The following is a 25,498-nucleotide window of genomic DNA, read 5'->3' on the forward strand; positions in this document are numbered from 1 at the left end:
ATTATAAGGAAGTCGCAATGACTTACTCCTGATTAGGCATGGGACTTGTTTGAAGATAAGCATCTATTCGACGCCCGTGACAACGAGGGCAACCCATCAGAGACACACATCATGTTTCCGAAATGGTTGCATACCTTGGACTGCCTCCGCTCGAATACACGCAAAGCAACCATATGACATACAAGGTCTTCGACAAGCAAGGTCAGTCATTGAGATCGCCCCCGATATAGACTATGCTAAGTTTAACAGGACACTGGACGGGTGGCTCCAGGAGTGTAGCTATTCCGAAGATCTCACTCGAGGAACGAGTCTCGGTGCTTGAAGGGGAGGAAAGGAAGTGTTTCTCGATTTTATACGTTCGATGCTCAGATGGCGGCCGGAAGACAGGAAGTCGGCGACTGAACTGCTGAAGCATCCGTGGATGGCCGGCACTATGTAGTTGCGACGACGATCAAGCGACCATTGCACTGCAAAGTCATTCTCGCCGAGTTTTTGTATTAGTTACATGTTTAGGATCGATCTACAAGAACATATGTTTCATGTCATTATCGACGACCGTTTCATGTCATCTTCGTACATTGACTAAGTTAGCCTCTTAGGGGGTGCGAAGAAGTTTTTTATACCTTCTTTAATATAGTTTTAATAGAAGAGGATAGATAGATCGATATATGTTTAAGTATACTTCATCCGAGAGAATAAAGCCTCTTATATTATTTAATATCTCTTATAACTATTTCTGTAACACTTAATATACTTTTGATATAAGTACTATTCTAGTATATCTAGTATACTCATATATTGATATATGTTGTCATATAGCTGCTCTATAGAGCATTGGTATATGCCTACGATTATTCTTTTTTCCATTTCATTAGGAGCTGGAACAGTCTATCCGCTATCAAATCGAAGGTATAAATCAATAATAACAAGGATAGCGAGTATTTAGCGCTTAGTCGATGCTAGGGTAGTGGTGTGGTACCTTGGGAAGTTGCGTGCACTGTTTGTGGATGTCAGCTGTGAATCATGCGACCCCGAGTTCGCTGGAGGCGCCGCGTTCCTGCGTACACACACAGATATGACGCAAGGAACAGCGCGCCGTAACCCTCAGTATGTCATCCTATACTTCTTCACCGGTCCTCAGGGAGTATATGTACGTGCACTAACCCCCTGCTGCATCTTGCATCTTGCATCTGCTAGAAGCCTTCTTCGCCAAGCCACACCCCCTTTCCAACAATGCAGCCTCTGAACCACTCTCCCCCTTTATCTTCCGTTCTACTTCCTCTTCTCCTCCTCGATACCCTCCCGCTGCTTTGCACCGCCTACCCAGACCTCTACAGCATATTCCAATCGCGCCTCTCCGAAGATTCCGAAATCTACCTCCCAACCGACCTGACTCCGCGCTGGACGACACATGGCGCGCCCAACTTTGCCATTGGCGTGCGACCGGCCACGGAAGACGATGTAGTTGCTGCGCTACGTACTGCGGTCGAGAATGATATGCCGTTCCTCGCCACCGGCGGTGGCCATGGGTATACGAGCTCGTACGCAGACTTGCAAGGGGGTGTACAGATCGACATGAGTGGATTTGATAGCGTTGACGTGGATGAGCAGTCGGGAGAGGTTGTCGTGGGCGCGGGTGCGGTGTTTGCGGATTTATTTGGCCCGGTGGCGGATGCTGGGAGGGAAATCCGTTAGTTCTACCCTTCTCCATTCCGATTCTCCGTCCTGATACATCCGCGTTCCTCCCGGATAATCACCGACTGACCACACCCCAACCCAGAAACCGGCTCCTGCTCATGCGTAGGTGTCATCGGAGCCACCCTCGGCGGCGGCATCGGCCGCTACCAAGGCCTCCACGGCCTCATCGTCGACGCCCTCCTCTCCGCCCGCGTCCTCCTCGCAAACGGCACCATCGTCGAGGCCTCCCACACCTCCAACCCAGACCTCTTCTGGGCCCTCCGCGGCGCCGGCATGAACTTCGCCATCGTCCTCAGCGCAACCTACACCACCCACCCGCAAACCAACAACGGCACCGTCCTCAACGTCGACATCGCATACCCACCCGCCGCCGCCCCCGAACTCTTCGCCTTCCTCGCCAGCTTCTCCCAACGCAACAACGCTTCCGCCACCGGCCTGCCCCCCGCCCTCAGCATCGTCCTCGCAGTCTCCTGGAACGACGACCTAGCCGGCATGAACATCGTCCTCAACGCCATCTTCGCCGGACCCGCAGACACCGGCCTCGCACACCTCGCCCCACTCCTCTCCTCGCCCACCCTGCAACCCCTACGAACAAACATCACCACCGCACTCCCCTGGCGCGCCATCTCCACAACCGCCTCCTTCGGCAGCGACGCCGCAGAATGCGCCCGCCCGGTCCACCGTAACATGTACGGCCTCAGCATCCAACGCATCGACATCCCCGCCTTCACCGCCTACTTCGACACGCTCAGCACCCTCATGCACGACGAGCCCACCACCCGCCAAACACACTGGATCATCGAGGGCTTCCCTAATACCGCGGCCCGGGCCGTGCCGAGCAGCGAGACGGCGTATCCGCACCGCGACGCGTTCGCGCATCTGTTGATGGCGTATGTGTATCCGCGGCCGGGCACGCCGGGGGCTGTGGAGGGGTTGGAGGAGAGGATTGATGGGCTGGCGCGGGAGGCGCGGGCGCAGTTGCAGGCGGGGGGTGCGCATGAGGGCGTGTATGTGAGTTATGGGCATGGGGATGAGGGGGTTGCGGCGTGGTATGGGGAGGGGAATTTGGGGCGGTTGAGGGAGTTGAAGCGGGTTTGGGATCCGGAGGGGTGGTTTGGGTGGAATAATGGGGTTTTGCGTGCGCATGATGGGTGAGTGTGGTGGTGGTGGGAGGGATGGATGGATGGATGGATGGTAGGATGGGGTTTGGTGGACTGGAGACGTAGGTTCTGGGTGGTCTGGCTGGCTGGTAGGAGTTGTTTGTGTGTAAACTGGATTGTGTTGATGCAAATACTCCACAGAATTCTACTGACCATACATCCGCCTCATCGATTTCTACTTTCAAGCATTCTCACAAAAACCCGTTGCCTGTCGTTTCTCTAACACTGCTCCTCACGTCTCATAGTCGGTAATGACTCAAGCAGACGCTGCTCTTGTTTTCGGGAGCTTGCTCATGTCAAATTGCATGATTTTGAGCCCACCTTTTCTGGTGTAGAAAGCTAGCCACGACTCGTAGATTGCAATTGTGGATCGATTCAATTGAAGGTTTGGATGGATTCTCAGCACTCGTCTTCCCATATGCGTTATCCAATCCCCGGCTCTGTCATTCTGCTTCATTAACCCAAAGCGTGAGTGACAACTTACCTCTTTCTCACTCGCCGATACAGGTCTCAATTTAAGGCAATGATGTCCCGTCGCGCTCTCAATCTTATATACCCCGGTACCTGTCCTGACAAGGTCATTTGCCTGTAAGAAAGAAAAACGGGTTTGCGCTCTGAGGGAACCTCTATCGTCAACATCCCACTCTTGTTTAACCATTTGGTTCGACTGCAGCGACCATATGATCACCCGACTGTCATAGTGCAGTGCTAGAAACCGTCCATCGGGGGATATGGACATGTCCTCGATAGCAGAAGATCCACCTTCTATATCTATAACTCTGCGTGGCTCAAGAGTCGAGCTGAGTGCTGTATCAGCACTAGTGTGCCATAACATGATCTTGGGACTGGTCATGCCCTTTTCGACTAACAACATTGCTAGGAAATCCCCGCTTGGTGATAACACTAAATCCATCAGCCTGGAGGCCTGCTGTCGAGTCTCCCACGACTGGTCGTCCTTCAAGGAATCCTGAACGCGTACCACAATTTCGTCACTGTCTGTGAATCCAATGGCAAACAGTGTCGAGTACTTAGAGCTAGCAAACATGAATGAACCTGGAAGATCATCAAAGCGTCTGAGAATCATACTTGCACCCAGATCGTAGACCGCGATCATGTTACCTCCGTCGATAAGGAGAATTCGGCCTTCAGCAATGAAGCGCATTCTGTAGATATGTTCTGGGAACGACTCATCGCTCTCTTGACTCGTCGTCATATCCCAAATTTTCACAATGCCGTTATGTGTTCCATATGCGACCATGTTGCCTTCGCTGGTGAATGTTGCGGCCATGTACACTTCACCTGTCATCGAGAACCTCAACACCCCTGTTGAAGTATCATATATACATATTCTGGATGGACGGTCCTCAATGATCATTAAGGCGGTACTATCGGCAGAGAAGAATGCTCTGCAGCAGGAAGAGGATTGAATCGGCGAGCGTACTTCTCCAGATCTCAAGTAGCGTACCGCTAATGTACCGCAGACCATACTTGCTGTTTTCTCGTGTTCCTCGTAATCAAGAATCAGTTCCGCGTCTTCCGATAACCACCATCTTTGGCTTCGTGGGCTTGTGTGCTGTCTCGTCGGCTCATGTAATAATCCTGTATTGATGTACCATAGTCGTATGCCAAAATCTGCCCCCCCGAGCAACACAAGCTCGTTCTGCTCCCGAAAGCGAAGTCGAAGGTGGTCTCTACGATCTTTACTGCCTTTTTCACTACTCAGAACTGATATGAACGTTGCGTCCAGTATTGCTTGGACAGTTCCTGTATCTGTATTCCACACCTTGATCGTACCACCATAGCAGAAAGAGGCTAGCGATGACCCTGAAGGCGCACAAGCCTCTGTACATTCTGCCTCTATATTGTGTTGTTTCGGATCAAGTGTTCGCAAGTAGCGAATGTTGGGTCCAGATACGTTCCATACATGGTATAATGTAAACATCTCGTGTCGGCGTGGTGGATCGTGTTTCTTCCATACGGACGACGCTGTGACCAGTTTGTGATCTCCAAAAAACAAAATTCGTTGATAATAACACTCTCTGTCATGAGGGTGTATCTGAGCCGACATGTCCTTGCTGAAGGTAAACAACGGCTCGCCATTTGATGTATCCCATAGCACGATGGTACCATTATGTGTAGCTGAGATTAGTCTTCGACCATCGGATGAGAAAGCTATAGCTGTTATGCCAGCCTTATGTCTGATAAGTGTTTGTAGGTATGGGCTCCAATTGAAACCAAGGTGTGGTTTCGTAATAACCCATTCTGGTTCCTCTTGTTGGTAGAGCTTGCGTACTTTGCTTTCAGACGGACTTAATAAGAGTCCTGAGGAGTATATCTGTAGTGGAGCATTCTCTAAGCTCACTGCATGGTATCGAATAAATCTGAGAGCATCTTTTGCGAGGTTGACGAGCCCATCCTGTCCTTTGAACGTCTATACTAGGTCAGCACATAATCTTCGTAGTAAAGTGAAAGGACGAAAGACCTCAGCTGTGCGAACCACGATCGCCATGCATCGGATCCCTTGCATTAGATTCTTCAGTAAAACGAGTGCTTCGATCCAAAACAGATAGATTGTCCTTAGGAATACATCCAAAGCACTTCCATTCGTAAAATGTGTAACAGAGGCAGGTTCTTTTTCCAATAATGCGGCAAGGTGGTCTGCCCAGTGGAGACATGAATATGCAATCGGACTAAGAGGGTTCTGAGCCGGAACTTCAATTTCCTCTAAAAGAAGACCCTCTCCGTCGATTCCATATAGGTTACGCTTGAGGACTTTCTTCATAACTTCAAGTGATTTCGAGTATATCTTGGCGTGCTCGCCCATCTCAGTGCCAGCTGCTCGACCAAGAATGTAATCCTTCGCCGTCTGATGTACGAAATACAGCGTCTCATTCTGTATCGAAAGGAACGAACCACATCTTCCAATGATATCGAGAAGAGCCACTCGGTCATTTGCGGCTTCGTCCAGGCCTTCAGCAAGCGTGCCCATCTCCAGAAGTGTGACTGGCCGCCGAACAAACGTCGCAACGGATAAGACAGACTTGCAAGCTTCAACATAAATAGAATCGCCTTGTTCAATGCACTCCATCATATAATCGTAAGTTTCTGTCAAGGTGGCTGGAACTTCCTTGATCTTCCGAATGGCACCCCAGGGGCCCATATTGACAAGACTCTGGCAGACCAAAGCCACCCAAAGGAAAGTCCCATGTGCATTTGAAGTCAAATGCTCCCGAATCTGAGATACAAGGTCTTCTCTATACTTGTGCAATGTACGCAATTCTTCCACCTTGTAGTTTATGTAGAAATCGACGGCTGATGACATGTGCTCGGAGTTAGGTGCGAGCCGCAGATGTGCCAATTTCGGTATCTGTTGAACCAGAACTTCGATTTCGGACCAAGGTCGACTAGCAACAAGCCAGTTAAGATTACGACTTTCAGTCATTGTCTGCGAGATGAGGTTCAGGAGTCTATCTCGATCGGTCCGACATTCGTCGAGAGCATCGACCAGTATATATATTTTGCGAGACTTTACGTCTTGCAGTATGGACTTGAAGATACCGGTCAAAGCATACCAGGCATTGTTACCCTCAAAGAGAGATTTCCCCGTCTTTTCGTATTGCTGTCTCACATGTTTGAGAAGAGAAGGCTCCTCGTCAATCAAGAGATAGATAATCCCTCTTAGGACAGCAGTGGCGTTATTCGCGTTTGTATCCGATGCCTGGCAAAAGAAATACGCCAAAACGTAGTCGCGGTAGGGCAAGACCCGAAGACGGTCAATCATGCCGCAGAGGAGCATAGTCTTGCCTTGTCCAGGATTACCACTGAGCCATAACGATTGAATGCCATCATCATTCAGCCATCGTTGGTATTCGGAGTTATCAAAGATCCACTCGTAACATTCGCTCACTAAACCTCCTTTCATTGACTCTATACGCTCCTTATCCAATAAGGGCGATCCTGCGCACAAATCTCGTATGCAGGCCTGATCTTTGTCAGTCTGTCTGTCTTTCTGATACTCTCTTGTCTGATTTCGAACGGCTGACACGGCGTCATCAGCTCCTTTCATAAGTGCAGTCAATGTATCCTGCACTTGTATCGAATAATATATATTGACATCATTCTTAACAAGTGTTTCAGCTTGTTCAATGTCATGGATCTGACCAGCCCAATCATCAAATAGGAGGAAGTCGTTGACTATCGCCTTTACGCGTCGACGGTAGTAACTGATAACGCTCTTCATTTGATACAATAGAAATTTTGAATAGAGGTCCACAACATGCTGTCTGACTTGAATTTGAAGATTCGATCCGTTGAGGATAGAGTCCTCCGCGCCAAAGAGACTGATGGCAAGGCTTTCGTACCATTTGGCTCTCAGTATGACGTACTCTAGCCCTTGTCGATTTTTCAGTGCCTCGCCGATAGGGTTTTTGATGACCTGTCTTATCGTAAGCAATGTTATCCAGATAGTTGCAAAGTCAAACTGACTTCGATTGCAATGCAGACGCACGCCCAGGCAATGGCAGCTTCAGTCGATGCCTGAACAGATTTCTTAGCTGCACCTTGGATAGCCTCAATAGCATGGAGGCCAGAATTAAGCTTGTGTTTAATTCTAGTGTCCTTGTCCGTCCTTTTCAAACCTCGCTCGACTATGCTCTTCATTTGCTTGCGACGCTCGTCAGGATCGCGTACAATGAGGTTTTTGAAAGATTTGATAGCTTCCGTATCAATTGTGCCTATCATCTTGGCAGAAAGAATGGTCTCGTATCTGCTCGTCAGCTCAGGCTCAGCTTCAGACGCCTTCTCATAGGCCTCATCCCACAGATCCGCCGGCGCAATCCTAGCGGACTTGTCTGTAGGAAAGCGGCCATCATTGTGTGTGTTATTTGCATCTCGAGTAACCTTGACCAACTCATGGGCTCTATTCACCAGGAATCGCTGGTTAGTATGGTTGATCTTGCTCTGTTCGACCGATCTCGTTGAATTAGATTCTTCCTTGTCTGAAATCTTCTGCTGAACGTTGGCTGTCTTCTGTCGTGCTTTTGACTTCATCAGATCGGGGCTTTCGTTATCCTGGGCGTTGTGCTGTTCGTTTGCGGCTTTCTCTCGTCCAGAAGAATTGAGTGCAGGACTTTCGCCGATGGTTTCAACATTGACAGCGTCTTCATGCAATTTTTGGCCCGTGGGAGGCACAATTTGACTTGTTGTGGTATGTAGTGCAGGCTGAGCGTGGTTGGCCGGCGGCTGGTCCTTTATTGCCTTGGCTTGTGGCTTCTCATGCCTTCTCAAAAACTTCTGGAACGATTTCTTCATCCTAATTCACATGCCAGAGGCCGTTGAAGAGGTATAAAAGCCTCTGAAAGTCTCCAGAGTGAAGTCAAAACTGAATTCTCTCTATCGCACAAAGCTATTAGCAAGGCCCTCATTGACGCCATGAGCGCAATGTCACATATTGGGGCGATCTGGCACGGGCGGCTAGGTACGAAGCCTGATAAGTCGTCGGCGGCTCCATTTTCTGCAGCCAAGATGAGATAGCATGGGTCTTTCTCCTCTCGAAGATGGTTGATTGGCGGGCATGGCTGCGACTTAAACATGCTTGCGGCGCAGTACGCGAGGCTGTACTATTTCAGCCTTCAAGGACTGTCTGTCTGACCCCAAGAAGAAGCGCGTCGCAAAAGCAATGCACGATGAAATGTACGTGACTTCAGGAGTACATTCAGGCGTGCCCGTGATGGGAGAACGTCTGTTAAGTCAGAACTGAGAAAGTCAGATCATGGTCTGTGCTCCATACATGCGGGCCGATTCCTTGCTTGCAATGGCAAGACCATGTCAATTGGCTACACAGCCTTGAAGGTTTGTCTTCGTATACGTTAAAATCTGGAAATAAGAATTTATTTAGGCACACGATAGTTGCAGATTAACAGCGATTCGCGAAGAGTAATATATGAATGAATTATTTCTGCTCGAGTAATCCTTGTGGCTCTCCGCACGCATGATTCAGAATTGGCATCATGCAATTTCACTTGCTATGTCGGTATATACAAGGGACCATTCGTTGCAACTGTTTACTACGTGTCAGACCATAATACGCCATTAAGAGATCGCGGGCTCTGACACGTGAAGCGTGCCTCGAAATACGACTACGTCATTCATAAAATCATAGGTTAGACAGCTCGGCGATTATTTGTGGTGTGGCGGTCTCTGTAGATGTAGAAGTTGATTGATACATGTACGCTTAGTCACGAGTACTACTGCCTAGTGCGCCATTGTATGTTCTAGGGCCAGAGTCGATGAGTTTGCTCTACATCCTCTGCTGGATCCATGAACGTCGTTCTTGGATGGATGTTGTGATACGAACCCTATCTCGTGCTGACAATGCTGAGCGTTCATGATCACCTTGAACTCCATGAAGGTCGTCAGATCTTGGACTTCCGACAGTGGGGTGAAGTGCGACGCTAGTTGAAATTGTGCTCTGGTGGCAGATCTAAAATCTTCACGGACCACACTCCTTGTCAACACGGGAGAGTTGTTCGCTGCTACACACTGGTGTCTCTTGACAGCTTGGTAATGGATGGAAAATGTCCGTACGAACCATAGGGGATATGGATCAAAGAAGAGGCACATCCTCTACCCAATGTTGAACAGTCCTCAGCGGCACATGCTGTTCGTGCATGATCCCGTGACTGGCTAAATGGAATACATTAACCAAGTTTTGAAATTCTGTTCTCAGATTTTAGATTCAAAAATCTGAGACGATAGGTTCCTTTCAAGCATTCTGCTACAAGTCGTTTTGCAATGCGTCCAGTCTTGTTTCATTGCTTTGTTCACTAACCCCCAATTTTCGGTGTCTAGTATGTCTTCATTCAGGAACGTAGAGATGTTAATGAGTATGGTGTCCATATTTTCTCACAAATAGTTTTGACTCTGACTGATGAGTTTCAGATAGTTCCGGGCACGGTCTCCAGATCTCGGCTTGAGTGCGGACATCAGCGGTGGATGAAAGTTCTACATAGGATGGGTATCCGCTAACTGCTAGTTCTTACTCCTCTGCCACTTTGTGGTCTGTGCAGATTGCTATAATCAGCACACTCGACTATATTTGCCACAACTGATTCTTGCCACCCTCTCTTCCAAGTAAAGATTTCACTGACTGTATGGTTAAATATTATATCTTGTGTACCAACAAAGATATTCTAGTCCTTAGAGGACTTTTAGGATACCATTTCGTCCGCCCCAAATCTAAATCTGCTTAGGGTACTTGGAGAGAGACAAGCTTGCCGCTCAATCAAGGTCATTCAAATGTACTAATAAGATTCTAGTGTTCTACTACTGCAATCTTGATATCCATATCGCTAGATCGACGACTATTTGATAAAGCCTTGTCTATCACCCCTCTGAGGTCACTGGGACGCTCTTGTCTTCCTCTCAGGGGCTAGAAATTTCTACTACGCTGATTTGCTTTTATATCATTGGGTGGTACACTACAGATGTCATTGCTTTAACTTCAGACCCATGTTCGACCAGCTGGGCTACCTCACCAATGTTTGGTAAGGGGACGTGCAGTTCCAACCCCTACCGGCGCTCGCTACATATAACTCAAGAATTGCCATGTTTCATGGATAGGATATTCTTTATTTTCTCCTGTCACTACCATAAATGAATTCAGCGTTTTGAACCCTGCCACCAACCAGTCCCTTTTCTCGATTCCATCACGTAACGACCCTTCCTCGAAGGACCAGAGGGAGGCTGGTGCCACAGGTGATGCATTGACAGAATGGTAGAAAACAAAGGGATCACATTGGCCATAGTGGCAACTGTATTCTGCATTGCGGCTTTCATCGCAGTGATATTACGATGTTATACTCGGCTACGGATTGTAAAGGCATTTGGACTGGATGATTACTTCATGGTCGCCGCTGAGGTATGCGATGGAAGCACACCGCTGGAATGGCCTGTGCTTCTCTTATTCGTGTGCCAGGACTAACAGGCGACCACAGTTCTTCCACCTCTGGTTCACATCACTGGTCCTTTCGGGCGTCTACTATGGCACTGGCCGACACATGTGGGATCTTACACCAGAAAATGCCGTCACAGCTTGCAAGGTACGCGTTGGCCTACGTCCGAGTCAACTGCATTGGTACTAAGCAATCGTAGGTATGGTGGCTTTGCTATCTTGGCTATTGCATGTCTATGATCTTCGCTAAGATCGCTATTGGTCTTTTCCTCCTTCGAATCGCTGTCCAGAAATCTCATATTAGTATTATCTGGTTCACTATCATTCATTCCATCGTTGCTGGGACCGTTTTTTTCTTTGTTGTCATCTTTCAATGTTACCCTGTCTCTTATTACTGGACTTCCGTCATCCCAGGTGGTAAAGGTTCCTGTATTTCTTTACATGTCTTCACTTCACTTGGCTATCTTTATGGGACTGTATGCGCCTTAGGCGACATGATATATGGTATACTGCCAATATTTCTCATTTGGAATGTTGATATCGACCGCAAGACGAAATTTATCCTGGTGCCTATCCTCGGCATGGCTGCAATGTAAGCCCAGCAAACACAAACACCACATACGCTACTGACATAAAATCAGTGCGAGTTGTGCCGCTCTCGTCCGCATGGCCTACATGAACCAGCTCCTGGAGCCTGACTTTCTATGTGAGCATTGATTCTTGCATACCTTCTCTGCGCGATAAATTTAACACTACCTAGGGTCGACTGTAGACATCGCCATCTGGTCCACCATCGAACCCGGCCTTGCAATCCTTGCGTCCAGTTTAGCCACACTCCGGCCACTTGTCAAGCAGCTCAGCTCCCGCTTCTCGGCCCTCAAATCTGTCAATAGTAAAGACCTAGACTCACCCGCCTGCAACACCGATCCGACCACCAAATGTCGACGCGCTCTATCATTCTCACAGCAGACGCAGACTTGCGATCAAACAACTACTATTGGTATCTGGGCTGAGCATGAGCCGCGAGGCCGGACGAAGATGATGATGGGAGATGTGGAAAGTCAGTGGTCAGACAGCCAGACGGTGGCGGTAAGTAAAAAGGAGAGGGCCGGGATTGGGCGCATTACGGTACAAACAGATATCGAATTAATGGACTCCGCGACATTGGTGGGAAGTCCGACGACTATTTGCGCGCCGGGGACCCCGAAGGTAACACGTATATGAGCTGGGCGCATGATCGTCTTACCTCTTCTGTATGTTATAAATATATATATTGGTTAACTTGTATCATTCAATGAAATATGATTGTACATTGAGGGTTGTGAAAATTCAGACATGCAGAGATTACAAGTGTCTAATGGCTACCACATGTCCGTTGATCATTATGACTCGTAATTTGGTAGACTAGCTAGGAGCCACGTAAACTTCCGTCGTTCCTCACGCTTGCCTAGTCGGCATGAGTATGATCATAATTATAAGCACTATATACATCAACGTATAGCACATTCCGGACTCAAGGGGCACTGATGACCATACATGATTAGGATGTCCTGTGCCCGATATCAGTCTGCACCAAGGGAACAGGCTATGATTACTTTACCCAGAACAAAATTACACATCACAGCTTGTAGGTGGATGACGAAACTCACTCCCCTCAAATAGCTCTATTAGTCACAGACTCTTATCAAAAACTTCACATAATTCGATATAACTTGACGGGAGCAAGTACAACGATTCCTTGGGCTCATTACCCTCGTTCCACGATCTGCAGGTGTGCTTACCCTGCAATACCTCCTTACTACCCTATCTCCGAGGCAAAAAGGCTGAAGATATAGGTTACAAAGTCATGCAATACGCCCATAATCCCTCAAGCTTCTAGTTGTTAAATTCTTGTTTCGAATCCAATTGACAACTTGTGGTTTATTGCTACTGGCTTTAAATTCATGACAATACTACCTAAATCTCAGAAAAATAAGCGCTAATAAATGAAGCTACAGAGTTTAGTAGACGTCCGGATATGGATCGAAAATGCTTCATGGATAAATGTATAATGGAGGGAACTTGTAAGGACTGGCAACTTAACCACGATTATCTACGCTTCAAGCACATTGATAGTATGTCCCTTTGCAAGGTATAACGACCTCCTTAATCTACTTACATGAAATTCCGAGTCCACCCCTCAGAGCCTAACAACTACTTTTTGGAAAGTCATCTTCCACCTTCGTCGCCGCCACGTCTTCTATATTCCGTACCACCGTTACTTCAATGTAGAGCCGGAAAGATTATTGCCTACCCGCGGCCCGGCAAGAGTGCCATCGGCATCGAACCATGGACTATCTGCATCCAATAGGGTGCTCCCCAATGGCTATTGCTTCATCGCCGGCTCCGATAGCTTCAAAGCAACTTTCAAGTCTCCTAAGTCAGCGATAATAATGATTTTTAGTCTCATAGCTACTGTGGCATTCGAGGGAAGATTTTTCCAGATTAAAGGCAGGGCAGAAGCCGAGCAGTAGAAGCGATTCCACGGTGCTGTTTGAGGATGTAACTTCAAGAAGGATAAAACAGATAAAAGTACGTGTGACACATAGTGCGTAGTGAAAACAGACAGTGTTGCAGGCCCGGGGTGAGTGTTGGTGTAGTTCCGATCGCTGGTAGGGGAGCCTTAAGATAGCGCTATGAAGACATACAAGCATTGTCTCACAACGCATGTATCTTAGTATTATGTCTGGCTGCTCGAACACATAATAATATACTTATCTCTTCGATTCTATCAATCATTGATTAATTCCCTCAGGGTCCACTCAATAAATTCTTTTTGTGTCCTCAACCACTCTCTTGCCCCCTCAACCCGGTAAGAACCCTCCTTTTCACTTTCACCTCTTGCCCGGATAACCTCTTCGCAAGCTCTATCCCGCAAGATTTCGACTCTATAGCTCGCAAATTGCCCAAATAGCACCTTTCTATCACTGATATTCCTTACATTCGTCATCACGCTCTCATCTTTGACGTGGGGATCTCGCGGTCTGAAACTTGTCACCATACTAATTCTCTCCTGCCCACCCTTCGCCGCCGTAGCTTGATGCTCCACATATCTGCCCTGCATAACTACTGCGCTCCCCAACTCGGGGCCTCGCGCCTTCATAATGTCTCCATCCGCGGCACGGATGTACGTCTCGCCCCCAGACATGCCAGTGCATGGAGAGAGCATTAGTACACATACGAACGGGTAGCAATCCTTGTGCCATCCAAACGCACTCTCGCAGTACTTTCCCGGCGTTATTTGTTGACCTGGTGGGGTGCAGTCGTTCTCGGAGCCGTCGGCGCGCACGACAATGTTTGTATGGCCAATGTCGTAGTCAAGCGCTGGGACAAGATCGATCCCTGCGATAGTGGATATGAGGGAGATGACGGTGGGGTGGGTCCAAGCCGCATGGGTGAATGGTGCGTGGCTGTTGCTATCAGTTCGTTCATATACGTGTGAAGTGGCCAAAGGGTCTTACTTTGGACACTGCCCTCTGACCTGTCCAGTCTTACTCCCAGTCTGACAATGAAATTTATCAAGCACCTCCTCGTCGAACACTTCTGCTCTCATTTGCCGAATCGCCTCTTCGTTAAACAATGGAAAAGGCTCAGAGAAAGCATTAGGCGAGATTCCCACATTGCTTTTGCCGAGATCAGCGAGAAGGTGTATTTTCTTGGGAGCTTCATAGTTTAAGTGTTTGGCTGGGTCGAAGACAACTTTGCCTGAGATCTTGGCCGAGTCGATCAGGTCGCGTGGAAGATTTGTGAAGCGATCGAGTTGGTGCGAAATGGTAGAGAGCTTAGCCACAGCATGTGAGTCAGATGTGGAGAAGGAGTCCTGACGCACTGTTTGTGGGTAGATCCCTTGTGTTTGGAACATATTTCGTAGAGCCTGAATTACACTTGGACTCTGGATGACTTGGAGCACATAGATACTACTGGGCTGGAGAAGATACCGTGATATTGAGAGATATACAGGACGCGTAAAGGGGATCCGTATATAATACGAAAAACATCAGAATGGATCCTAGATTGTACATAGAACTTGCACGCGCCAGGGATCGTGGAATAAGAGATTGCCACGTCTTCTGACTTTTCAGGAAACAGAGTCCGAGATCGTAATCTTGAAGCTTATCGGCTGACACACCGGGCATCGATACGGCAGCTTGGGTTTCGCTGTGCTGTCTTGATTCCGAGGTAGTACTGCATCGCGATTGGTATATACACTTGAAAGTCATGGAACGAGAAAGTGGTCATCACGGACAGAGGAGAGATCGCAGCTTTGACTATCGGGCCGCTGTAGACGTGCATGAAGAATAGAGCGAGGACCATTCCTTCTGATACCGCTGACATCCTGGTGTGGAATGATCCTAGTTGGAGGGCGGTTACCATGAGACCGCCCTCCATCATGCGAAATTACCAAGCTAGTAGACCACAGTGCTGATGACTGCATCGAATTAGTTTATGAAAGAATCTGTCCGATTTGTTGTGGATTATGTTACTTGGGAAGTCTTAGTCTTCCTAACGTGGTACTTGTTTCGCACTTTGATACTCGATTCGGAAATAGCTTGGCGAGCCTAATCGACCATGTAGGGAAAAAGCTATAAATAGAACTTGTTACCAAGAAATAGTGTCGTTCGCTTTGTACAGTGTAGATCCATTTACAGGATTGTGCGAAGAGTGGTTGATCGTTCGATATCTCTGTCCCAATATGGTCCAGCTAGCCCAGAGTGTATTGGCTCAAGTCCATGGAGTCCAACAACCACTTTTGGTGATTTTCCGCCGTTTTTCGCGCAATCGAGATGGAGTTTTGGGTAACAATATGAATCGCTGTTAAGGAACCAAAGAAGAACCACGTGGCTGCTGACGAGGCTCCTACGGCTCTCTCCCAGCCAAATAGGATCTCTGATGAAGCCTTGCACGCACAAGTTACAGGTTCCAGCACCAATTTAATCTTCATTCAACGTCCTAGGAACCGCCATGTCTAGCCAATCTTCCTATCTTCGTGTGGTTATACAGCGCTGCTAAGCGGCATCAACAACGAGCCACCTGAGATGGTCGTATAGTTTCAGTAAGTCGTCTACAAGGCACTTAAAATTCATCTCACGGCCTTGATGTTTCGTATTGGGATGAGGCAGTATCATTACTTTGGGCCAAGAGTCGTGCCTACTGTGATATTTGTCACATGCAAATATGAGGTTGTGGTATCCTCAATTCATTGTCTTGCTAACTTATGGTATATTGCGTTCGCCCAAGCGTCTACAACCAGGGTTAGAGTTTGCATCGAAGGGTGTACATCAAGACTGCCTTTGAGGTTTTGCATTGGAGATTCACACTTTCCTTTGTTCTGCTAGTCACTTGTGTCAGTGGCACTGTTCTACATGACATCAAGACAATACATGATTTCCCGCTTTGGGCACATATAGATGGTGCAGCAGCCACATCCTCATTCTTCATAGCTTTGGTGAGCACGAATATACATACCAAGTATTGTCACGCTATTGTTGCGAAAAGAAACCTCTTGATCCGGGATACTGACGTATACTATAGCTCCAGAATACTACATAGTCTCGCTGCGAGGGAACCGTTTCCGAGACAAAACAAAGTAATGGTCGATCCCATACGTAGGCACAGTCTGGATTATCCACCGTTTGGCGTTTTTGGGCGCAAAATGGCACTCTTAGACATTTCAAAGTGCTCACGAGTCTTGTCAATGGTGGAGTACCTGTCAGCTACAACGCTATCGGAACCACTTGATCTTCTCTTACTGATCAAGCTATGCCCAAACCATGGACCGTACGAAATCGCAATGTTGTGGTTGGAGACTACCTTATGTTGGCTGAATCGGATTGATTGGAGTAATGCTCATTTTTCTCTGCTATGGATACACCTCTTTGGCCTCCCTATACAACTCCTGTTACTACTGTATCATATCAAAACTTTCCGCTATTCTGTACGCCAGAGGTGGATACAATCGATGTGTATTAGCTATAGAGTTACACGAGGTAGATATGGTCCTTGATATTCTCGAAGTGAAGTTGTGTGACGCTTAAGAACAATGCCTTGAAGATATGATTTAGGGCAGAGATTGCGGACCAGTGGCTTAGACTCTGTCAATTAAGATCGCTCTCAGTCAGACTTCCAGGACTTAGGATTCACAAGACGCAAGCATGGAAAGCAGTATGAGTGTTATTGCCATCATACTAACCAGCATCGATTCATAGTCATCGAAGAGCTCAATCTCGATTCCCAGCATATGTAACCGTCCCATAAAGAGTATGGTCCTCGCTCGTAGCCAAGTGGCACTACTCCATGTTGGGCGTATCCTTCGCAGCAGCGGCAATGGGTTTGACATCTGAACAATTATGAAGAATGATTCAGTTGCATGTGGACTCTCGTGCTGCATAACAACCGAGATTCTGTACATATGCGTATGTCTATAATCACATAGGAAAGCTTGGCAGCCGGTGAATGTAACTATGGATATACGGATCGCTTGGGCGCTGCACGTTTACGGCTTGCTTCGGCTGATATTTTATTACGTGGCCTCATTGGACCAGAAGAGTTCTAAGTTTAAAGCTCTAAAAGGATCGCGATTACGTTATCATATTGATTCCTATAGTAGAAAATGTAGTAGAAAATTGAGGCTTGCAGATATTAGCATATCACGAAAAACTAGATGGATTGTTTGAACATCGCTCCGACTAGAGTTACTCAGGAGGATTTTCATCGAAAACAATCGGTCAATCTCTAGTAAACAAACTTACTCGCTGACATGACCGGTATGTTCCCTCAACCGACCACATATTGCTTGATTCAGCGGATTGTCTGACATATATTGTTATTGCTTCGTAATGCAATATCTTACACGGCTTATCTGGTTAACCTACATGGCCAGACCCCCAGCTTTGCAGTCTTCCGGATAGCCTCGAGAAGAATTCAGCGCTTCTTACCAATATTCTTCTTCGCGGCCTCGGTGTTCTTGAATGGAAAACCACTTGTACGCTTGTCGGCGCCAGTCTTGCGGCTGATCCTGCCATCACTACTTGCAAACAAAAGACACCATAGACCAACGGCCGCCAGTATGGTGCTGACGCCTGTGGAGAGCCCAAACGCAAAAGATCCCTCTTCAGTCCACATTGCATAAGTATAGAAGCCCGCAACGGCGTGGTAAACTAAAGTTATGCTCAGAGTAGGTATCGCGAACGGCGCCTTCGGGTCTGATGGATCAGTTGTTACACCATTGCCTACAATATTAGCTATGAACAGCCAAAACATACACATCACCAACCGATTTGTAGCCTAGAGCTTAGCGGTATCGATCCAGTAAGAACTAAATTGAGGATACCTAGGGCTAGGAGAGTGAAGCCAAGAGATCGCGAAAAGTATGTTTCGAGTACGGTTGCCTCTCGGACCTCAGGCGAGAGGATGGTCAGAATGATGGTAGGCGACGCCATGAGCGGGATGGCCTGGATTATATTCCATGCTGTCGTGCCATAGGTATAGGCTGCCATGTCAGTAAAGGTCAAGTGAGGCTACAAGACGCTGCCAAACCGTAGTAGACCTTGCCAGGTTGTTAGAGGCATATCTCGAGAGGGGCGAGTTTATTTCCTTACATCCATTGCAGATTCTGGACTGCGGTTTTCTGGCGCGAGTTGAAGAGGTGATGATGTCAGTTATGTAGAATCGAGGTTCTATGGGAACAAAAGCAAACAATGAGGTTACAACTTCCTAAGTTACAGTGCATGTGCGTCATTTCATGCCTGAGGCAGTAGTGTTTTCATCAGTAAGCTAGCGGAGCAGACCTGAGCTCGAAAACTACACCGCAAAACGAACGCGTTTATCCAAGTCGTGCATTCCCGGTGCTCACCAAGTCGGCTTTTCAAGTATCACGTTTTAGCATTATTAGTGAGTAGATTTAATGATATTACATTGGATATTGAATGGTCTTGATGAACACGTAAAGATGCCAGTGGCAGAGCTGTATATAGCATAATCACAGGCGCAACAAATCTATTTGGCACTTATTTCTTAGCTGCTCCGGCCTTTATGAGCAAGATATCTCCGTCCTGAACAACGTAGTCCTTGCCCTTGGTCAAGATCTTGCCCTTCGCCTTGACTGTAGCTTCATCCCCTTCTTCTTTCAAAACACTATAGTTATATACTATAGCCTGAATGAATGTCTTTTCAAAGTCGCCATGAATCACGCCAGCAGCTTGGGGTGCCTTCGTACCGTTCCTAATGGTCCATTGTCGTACTTCATCTGCACCAGTGGTGAAGAAGCTTCCTAGGTGCAATGCCTTCCTCATAGTCGTGATGACCTTGGGTAACGCTGGCGTTGCGCCAATTCTCTCGAGCTCCGCGGTTACTTCAGCTTCGGTCTCAAACTTGCTAAGACGTTTTTCTAGTTCAACAGAGATGGGCAAGATCGGGTCGCCGGCGGCATGATCCACTGTCCATTTTTGAATTTCCTTGAGATACTTATTTTTTTTGCGAAGATAGTCCTTCTCGCTCATGTTCAGTAGGTAGACGACAGGTTTCGCGGATAGGAGGAAGAGAGGATTGATGACCTCAACCTAGAGTACCAATTAACAATCGTCCGGCAGCGCATGCTGACTTGAACAACGTTTGCAGTGCTTCGTTCAGACAGGGACATCTTTTCATAATAACCTCTTTGCGTTGTATATAATGAGGCATTCAAAGAGCTGGGATTATAGAGCAAATGCTCTTTGTCATCAGTTGAAAGGAGATTTGGGGCATGAAGAACCAAAGATCAAGTACCTCTTTCGGAGTCCAGTCGCCCTTCCGCACATCCTTGCCATCTTTCAACCAAGCAAGGATCTTTTCAACGGTAGCTTCCTCCTCTTTAAGTTTCTTCATCTCCAGACTTTGGCCGCCGCGCCGTGTCTGCTTCTTGAGATTCTCAAGTGCCTTCTCAGAGAACTCGATGTCTTTGATTCGTAGCTCATCAGCGATAATGTCCAGATCACGAACAGGTTCAACGTCGCCTTGTACGTGTATGATACTTTTATCGTCGAAGCAACGAACGACCTGAAAGATAGCATCTACAGCGCGTATGTGAGACAAGAATGCATTACCAAGACCTTCTCCGGTGGATGCACCCTTGACGAGACCAGCAATATCATAAATGGTAAGGTGGGCAGGAACCCTGGACTTGGGGTTATATTTGTCGCACAGCCAATCGTATCTGTCATCTGGTACTATGACACGGGACTCTTCTGGATCAATGGTGGCATAAGGGTAGTTCTTTGCGCAATTAGCTCAATGGTCAGGACGTTAGGAAGAGTCTGACGAACGTTGGGATTACCAAGAGAACATTTTGTGATGGCTTGAAAGAGCGTCGATTTACCAACATTGGCAAGACCCACCTGGGTAGGTGTCAGTTTCGTTACTACAACACAGACTGCAGTGCCTCCTACATACTAGACCAGTCTTTAGGTTGTTGCCAGGTCGTCCGAGAAGAACCTTATCCTCGGCTTGGCGTTTCTTTGGGGGCATTTTCCTTTTGGTATAGAATCGGATGATAAGCGGGGTGATGGAGAAGGTACAAATATGAGTCCTCAAATAAGGAAGCTGAGGAGTAGATGCAGACCTTGCTGCTATATGAAAAAAGCTGGGTATCTGAGAAAAGAAGATAGGATTAGAAACAATTGAAGCCGTCGTGGCGACTGGGGCTCGAGGAATAACTCGAGCGCAATGTCAGGTTGTGGTCTGCAGCTGTTGACACAGCTGCAGTTTTTCATCTGGTGTGCTGTGTGTAAGATGGATTTTCATTTAAGGAGCAGTGACCCTCCCTCGGCCTCTCATCGGGTTGCAGCGCGCCACAACAAGTGAGGCTGAAGGTCCCTTGTTGCCTTCTACAAGGAAGCACATTACGTCAAGGAAGATTGGCCTTCCATTGCTCGGGATGGTGTTTGTCGCGTGTCTACACTATTGTTCTTCTACACCATAAGGAGAAATATTCGATCAGCGACGCCATAGGTGCATACTTGCAATCTCAAGTCAATACATACTCGCTAGCATGTCCTCATCCAGCTCGCTACCTTCATCTGGCATAACGAAAACTCCCAAGAGGACCTCGACACATCGTCCAACACGATCAGCACAGCGAACAGAAGTCAAGATAAACGTATACGACCTGCTACCCGTCAGTGATCTTGCAGCGTGTTCTACAAGTAAATGCTAAAACGTTGTAGCCAGGTAGACTCTCCTCCTTCTTATGGACAATAGGTGGCTCCCTACTCCATTCTGGCGTTGTCATCAATGGCAGGGAGTACGCGTACGGAGGTCATGACAAACAAGGCTTGACAGGAGTTTATTGGACTCGGTACGACTGTTTGGGTTCTGTATAAACGCACACACTGATACGCACTGGAAAGACCGAAGTCAGAGCCCCCAGGCGGCACATTCCGCTGTGAGCTTCTTCAAGGATTCTCATTCCTCGCCGATAACGAGCTCGATATCATCATCCAGGAAGCGTCCCAAAAATTTCAGGGTACTTCTTACAACCTCCTCACAAACAATTGTAACCACTTCACGTCATATCTTTGCCAGGCTCTTACGTCTCGACCTGCGCCCTCATGGCTCAATAGAGCGGCAAGCATTGGTGTAGCATTACCATGCGTGGTGCCTAAAGAGTGGATCGCGCCGCCTGATCACGAGACTGCAGAAGGCGAGCTGCTAGACGAGGAAGACGACGAAAGCGCGGCTATGCTTCGGAGACACAGGGCAGATGTAGAACATCATGCTTACGATGATATCTCTCGACATCGTGGGAGCATAGATCGTATGGAAAGCAGAAATGAGGGACTCGACACGAGTGGACGACCCATGCCACCGGCCGAGCGGGCTCCTCGGAGATGAGGTTCGTAGATATTAAACATTGAGCGATGGGAAGATTCGAGGCGTATGGAGTTATTTTGAAGTCGGTCAATCCGCTTTGTAATCTATGTTGACTGGCCGCGGCTCCTTCAGTATTAGGGAGCTGCAAACACCTTCATTAAAACGCCCTCGAGTGGCTTCTATGTTATGTACATGAGCTTTCGAGCTCGTGATAATGTAAAGTACACGCGTCAGTAGCATACGTCGACAATGGCATGGCGCACCGAAAGATGCTCGTAAAGGACTCAGCCCAGCCTCCTTGGCTTTGAACCTCTTGGACCTCCATGGGCAATAGGTGTGACATCAGTCACTTTCCTGACCTTATTCCTTATAACCATACCTTCTGTTCCCACTATCGCCTTCGTGGCTCCCTCTCGACCTTGACCAAATCCTCTGAAGGATAGATGGACTTGTTTCATATTCTCACGGAGCGAATTATTCCCTGCAATCTTGTTCAATACGAACGCAGCCAGCTGGTATCCTGCGTCGAACGTTTTCCGACCAGACTTCCTAAATCCCAAGTTGCCGGTGCTCACATTGATGATCGCTTCGTGCTTCGGATCCGTCAAAGTAATGTGCGTGTTGTGTTTATGGCTATAGATGTGCAGACAGTGAGCAGGCTGCTCGCCAACCAGGCTCTGGGTAACGTCCATCCCTCTTAACATGCCCAGTAATTCATTTTGTCTTTTCTGGTGACCTTCAGGATCTGTGTTGCGAATAGTTTCATTTTCACGAAGCTGTTTAGCCAAGGTGTCTTGACGAGCTCCCTCCGACAGATAATTGTCCACTAGATCTACTCCTCCTTTCCGCGGAGGGTCTTTGCGAGACTGTTCACTAATAAGATCATCGAATTTATTATCTCTGCCTCTGCCCTCGATTGAACCGGTTGCCGTCGTAGAGAATGATTGGAGTGGTAGAAGTGGCCTCGTGCGACATGAAGAGATCGAGGAGAGGATAGTTCGCGTTATTGGAGTCCGGAGGGCGCTCATTGCGCTGTAGACGATGAATGAATACCGAAGCGTAGAGTATGCCGTAAGCACCAAGTGAGGTCAAGAATATTTCCAGGTAAAGACAATAAGACGTATTTGCGCGGACTATGTTATTCGTTCTAGTCTTTCGGGCGCACGGATCACCAAAGACCAATTTTTAGATCGACAAACGCAAACACCATCACTCGTACGTATACCCTCACATACACTGTGGCTGTTGCACCAAGTTTACATATCAGCTGTAGGTAGACCACTACTATCATCATTAATTTTCGAAAGGAGCATGCGAAACTTCTCCATGGGCCTTGCGCCGCCTCACCTCGCAAGTGGCGCGTCTCGAGCTCCGTCCTCCTTTCTTCGCAATGCCATTATTCACAGGAGATATTCCGTGACTGCTATACCAATTCGACCTACCGACCGACTTAGAGGGTTAACGACCAAAACCCCCTCATCTAGCCTTAGATTTCTCAAGCCACTCGCTCTTTCCTGTCCTCTCTCAATCCAGTCCACATTGTTACCAAATTTCAGATTATATTCCCGGTCTTCTCGGGACGCCCAGGGACAAACTGACTTACCGAAGAACTCGCCTAGTGAAGGAGATCGCACCGCCAAGGCAGACAACACGGCCAAGGATACTGCTATTCCCAAGTCACCAGGAGGGGACTTCAAGGCTGAAGGAGAGACAGGGAAAGAAGAAGCCAGAAAAGAGGAAGAAAAATCTGATGATAAGGAGAAGAAGAAAGAAGAGCCTCCACCACCTCCGCCTCATGGTGATAAGACGCCATGGCAAGTGTTCACTGAGACGCTGCGATCTGAATTCAAGGCGTCTAAAGAGTGGAACGAGTCCACCAAAGCTTTACAGTCCGGTATGGACGACTTTACTGCGAATCCTAATGTCCAGAAAGCGCGGACTGCATACACACAGAGTAAAGACGCAGCTTCTACAGCGACTTCAGCGGCGTTCAGCAAGACAGGCAAGGTGCTGGGACACGGTGCTGCTTGGACGTGGGATACAACAGTTATCAAAGGTGTTAGACAGGGAGTGAATGCTGCTGGACGGGGAATTGAAAAGGCCACGCGACCTGTTCGGGAAACAGAGGCTTTCAAAAGCGTCAAGAATACGTTAGACGATGGAAGCTCGTCGCGCTATGGTGGATGGACGGAGAAAGAAGAGCGTAGAAAAAGACGAGAGCTACGGGAACTCAACGAGCTCCAAAGGACTGGCGGACGCCGGTTGGAGAAGATGGAAGAAGACGCTGAGTAAGTGCACCATTCTCATGTGCTTGAATCTTTCTAACAGATGTTGCAGAGCAGGCACAAATGTGACGCTCCACAAAGATGCTAAATGGAATGCGAAATGGAGCGAGTTTAAAGACTCCAGTCGTGTTATGCAAGGCTTTTTCTCTATGAAGTCGGCCTACAATGAATCAGAAAACCCATTTGTTGCAACTGCGCGAGGAATTTCTGATCGCATCGCTGGATTTTTCGCCGAGAACGAAACTGCTCAGGTTATCAAGAAGTTTCGCGAGATGGATCCGAACTTCAAAATGGAGCCTTTCCTCACAGAAATGCGAGAGTACATATTGCCAGAGGTTCTGGATGCATATGTCAAAGGTGATATCGAGACTCTAAAGCTATGGCTCTCTGCAGCCCAGTATCAGGTGTATGCTGCACTCATGCAGCAGTATACCACTGCAGGACTCAAGTCTGACGGCCGAATTCTGGATATAAGGAACGTAGATGTACTGTCATCACGGATGGTCGACCCAGGCGACGTTCCTGTATTTATCGTCACCTGCCGGACTCAGGAAGTGCACGTTTACAAGAATGCGAAATCCGGAGACTTGGCGGCTGGACAAGACGACCGTGTCCAACAAGTCACATATGTTATCGGCATGACGCGGTTACCTGACGAGGTTAGTAACCCGGAGACGAGAGGATGGCGAATGATTGAGCTGCATAAAAGTGCACGGGACTATCTATGAACTCCTACGTCAACTTCAAATTGTACTACTACCACTGAGGAGCTACCACAGGCCTAAATGGTCTGGCCCGGCGCGGTTTGTCTTGTGTGTGGGCCGTTCGATGTGCATAAATACTTGGCGTCTTTCTCAAAAGCAAGGCATTTCACAGCGTTTTCTTGTACTCATATGCCGCCCGCTCGATAATTGTGTTGTACATGGGAGTAGTAAGGCTTCTTAGTATCTTCTTGTATCCTACCTTCTTGCTCAGAGGGTATCATTACGTTCCCCACTCATGTCTGTACATATACCACCAAAAGACCAACGCTGCAGGGGCTGGGGTGATGAAGAGCTTCTACGCAGGATTTAATATAAGCCAGTCATTGAATCATTGATCCATCACTTTGCTTATATCTAGAGTGAAGGCTCGATAACAAGCTCTATCATTCCGTGGTTGTATCTACACAGTATACATTTTTGTATACTTCGTGGCCAGTCCGTAGACAGCCAATATGGAGATAGCTCGATGTCGTTTCCTCCGAGATTATGCAAAATTTATAGATCATCGACGTCTATTCGGGATAAGCTACCAGTGGTTTACAGTCGGGAGGGCACAACGTCTCTCATAGCGTCAATTAATACACCCGGCAGAGCGAGCACTCTACGCTAATGAATGAATATCAATTCTTGGCAAGCCTAAGAAAGTACTGGGTCATTCTGGAGCACTATGCAGATTATCCCGGTACTGTCGAGCGAAACGGCAATCAAATCACAAAACACTTATAGCACCCGACTTTAGTTGTCTCCGAAACGCTT

The 25,498-nt window shown here is 47.7% G+C and overlaps 9 protein-coding genes across 9 annotated transcripts; 4 read left to right on the top strand and 5 right to left on the bottom strand.

Moving 5' to 3' along the window:
• Positions 1–1,233: 1,233 nt before the first annotated feature.
• On the top strand, positions 1,234–2,853 carry EJ05DRAFT_496450 (FAD-dependent oxidase; the record flags this gene model as incomplete). The annotated part of the gene is made up of 2 exons (XM_033746395.1): positions 1,234–1,690; positions 1,781–2,853. The coding sequence occupies 2 exons, from the start codon at positions 1,234–1,236 to the stop codon at positions 2,851–2,853; spliced, it is 1,530 nt and encodes a 509-aa protein (XP_033603992.1).
• Positions 2,854–2,857: 4 nt separating this feature from the next.
• EJ05DRAFT_472525 (WD40 repeat-like protein) lies at positions 2,858–8,576 on the bottom strand. The gene is made up of 3 exons (XM_033743200.1): positions 7,344–8,576; positions 5,341–7,293; positions 2,858–5,289 (listed from the first exon to the last, which is right to left on the bottom strand). Exons 1-3 carry the CDS (start codon positions 8,166–8,168, stop codon positions 3,115–3,117), a joined length of 4,953 nt encoding a protein of 1,650 aa, XP_033603993.1. The 5' UTR covers positions 8,169–8,576; the 3' UTR covers positions 2,858–3,114.
• A 1,735-nt stretch (positions 8,577–10,311) lies between these two features.
• Positions 10,312–12,091, top strand: EJ05DRAFT_176047 (uncharacterized protein). Its single transcript, XM_033739551.1, has 5 exons — positions 10,312–10,776; positions 10,853–10,957; positions 11,010–11,401; positions 11,451–11,515; positions 11,570–12,091. Exons 1-5 carry the CDS (start codon positions 10,630–10,632, stop codon positions 12,031–12,033), a joined length of 1,173 nt encoding a protein of 390 aa, XP_033603994.1. The 5' UTR covers positions 10,312–10,629; the 3' UTR covers positions 12,034–12,091.
• Positions 12,092–13,579: 1,488 nt separating this feature from the next.
• EJ05DRAFT_496453 (uncharacterized protein) lies at positions 13,580–14,710 on the bottom strand (the record flags this gene model as incomplete). Its single annotated transcript, XM_033746396.1, has 2 exons — positions 13,580–14,258; positions 14,310–14,710. The coding sequence occupies 2 exons, from the start codon at positions 14,708–14,710 to the stop codon at positions 13,580–13,582; spliced, it is 1,080 nt and encodes a 359-aa protein (XP_033603995.1).
• Positions 14,711–17,446: 2,736 nt separating this feature from the next.
• Positions 17,447–18,529, bottom strand: EJ05DRAFT_472528 (uncharacterized protein). Its single transcript, XM_033743201.1, has 3 exons — positions 18,447–18,529; positions 18,122–18,394; positions 17,447–18,077 (listed from the first exon to the last, which is right to left on the bottom strand). Exons 2-3 carry the CDS (start codon positions 18,342–18,344, stop codon positions 17,770–17,772), a joined length of 531 nt encoding a protein of 176 aa, XP_033603996.1. The 5' UTR covers positions 18,345–18,394; positions 18,447–18,529; the 3' UTR covers positions 17,447–17,769.
• A 208-nt stretch (positions 18,530–18,737) lies between these two features.
• EJ05DRAFT_448015 (uncharacterized protein) lies at positions 18,738–20,404 on the bottom strand. The gene is made up of 4 exons (XM_033742292.1): positions 20,275–20,404; positions 20,148–20,219; positions 19,612–20,097; positions 18,738–19,406 (listed from the first exon to the last, which is right to left on the bottom strand). The coding sequence occupies exons 1-4, from the start codon at positions 20,347–20,349 to the stop codon at positions 18,855–18,857; spliced, it is 1,185 nt and encodes a 394-aa protein (XP_033603997.1). The 5' UTR covers positions 20,350–20,404; the 3' UTR covers positions 18,738–18,854.
• Positions 20,405–20,712: 308 nt separating this feature from the next.
• EJ05DRAFT_460396 (DUF862-domain-containing protein) lies at positions 20,713–22,037 on the top strand. Its single transcript, XM_033742612.1, has 3 exons — positions 20,713–20,998; positions 21,048–21,178; positions 21,231–22,037. Exons 1-3 carry the CDS (start codon positions 20,873–20,875, stop codon positions 21,712–21,714), a joined length of 741 nt encoding a protein of 246 aa, XP_033603998.1. The 5' UTR covers positions 20,713–20,872; the 3' UTR covers positions 21,715–22,037.
• EJ05DRAFT_472530 (translational machinery component) lies at positions 21,789–22,798 on the bottom strand. Its single transcript, XM_033743202.1, has one exon. The coding sequence runs from the start codon at positions 22,719–22,721 to the stop codon at positions 21,978–21,980; it is 744 nt and encodes a 247-aa protein (XP_033603999.1). The 5' UTR covers positions 22,722–22,798; the 3' UTR covers positions 21,789–21,977.
• A 119-nt stretch (positions 22,799–22,917) lies between these two features.
• Positions 22,918–25,083, top strand: EJ05DRAFT_534946 (TIM44 subunit of mitochondria import inner membrane translocase). Its single transcript, XM_033749218.1, has 2 exons — positions 22,918–23,981; positions 24,031–25,083. Exons 1-2 carry the CDS (start codon positions 23,005–23,007, stop codon positions 24,704–24,706), a joined length of 1,653 nt encoding a protein of 550 aa, XP_033604000.1. The 5' UTR covers positions 22,918–23,004; the 3' UTR covers positions 24,707–25,083.
• The last annotated feature ends 415 nt before the right edge of the window (positions 25,084–25,498 follow it).

Source organism: Pseudovirgaria hyperparasitica (assembly GCF_010093815.1).
Source record: "Pseudovirgaria hyperparasitica strain CBS 121739 unplaced genomic scaffold EJ05scaffold_2, whole genome shotgun sequence".
Classification (NCBI taxonomy): domain Eukaryota; kingdom Fungi; phylum Ascomycota; class Dothideomycetes; order Acrospermales; family Acrospermaceae; genus Pseudovirgaria; species Pseudovirgaria hyperparasitica.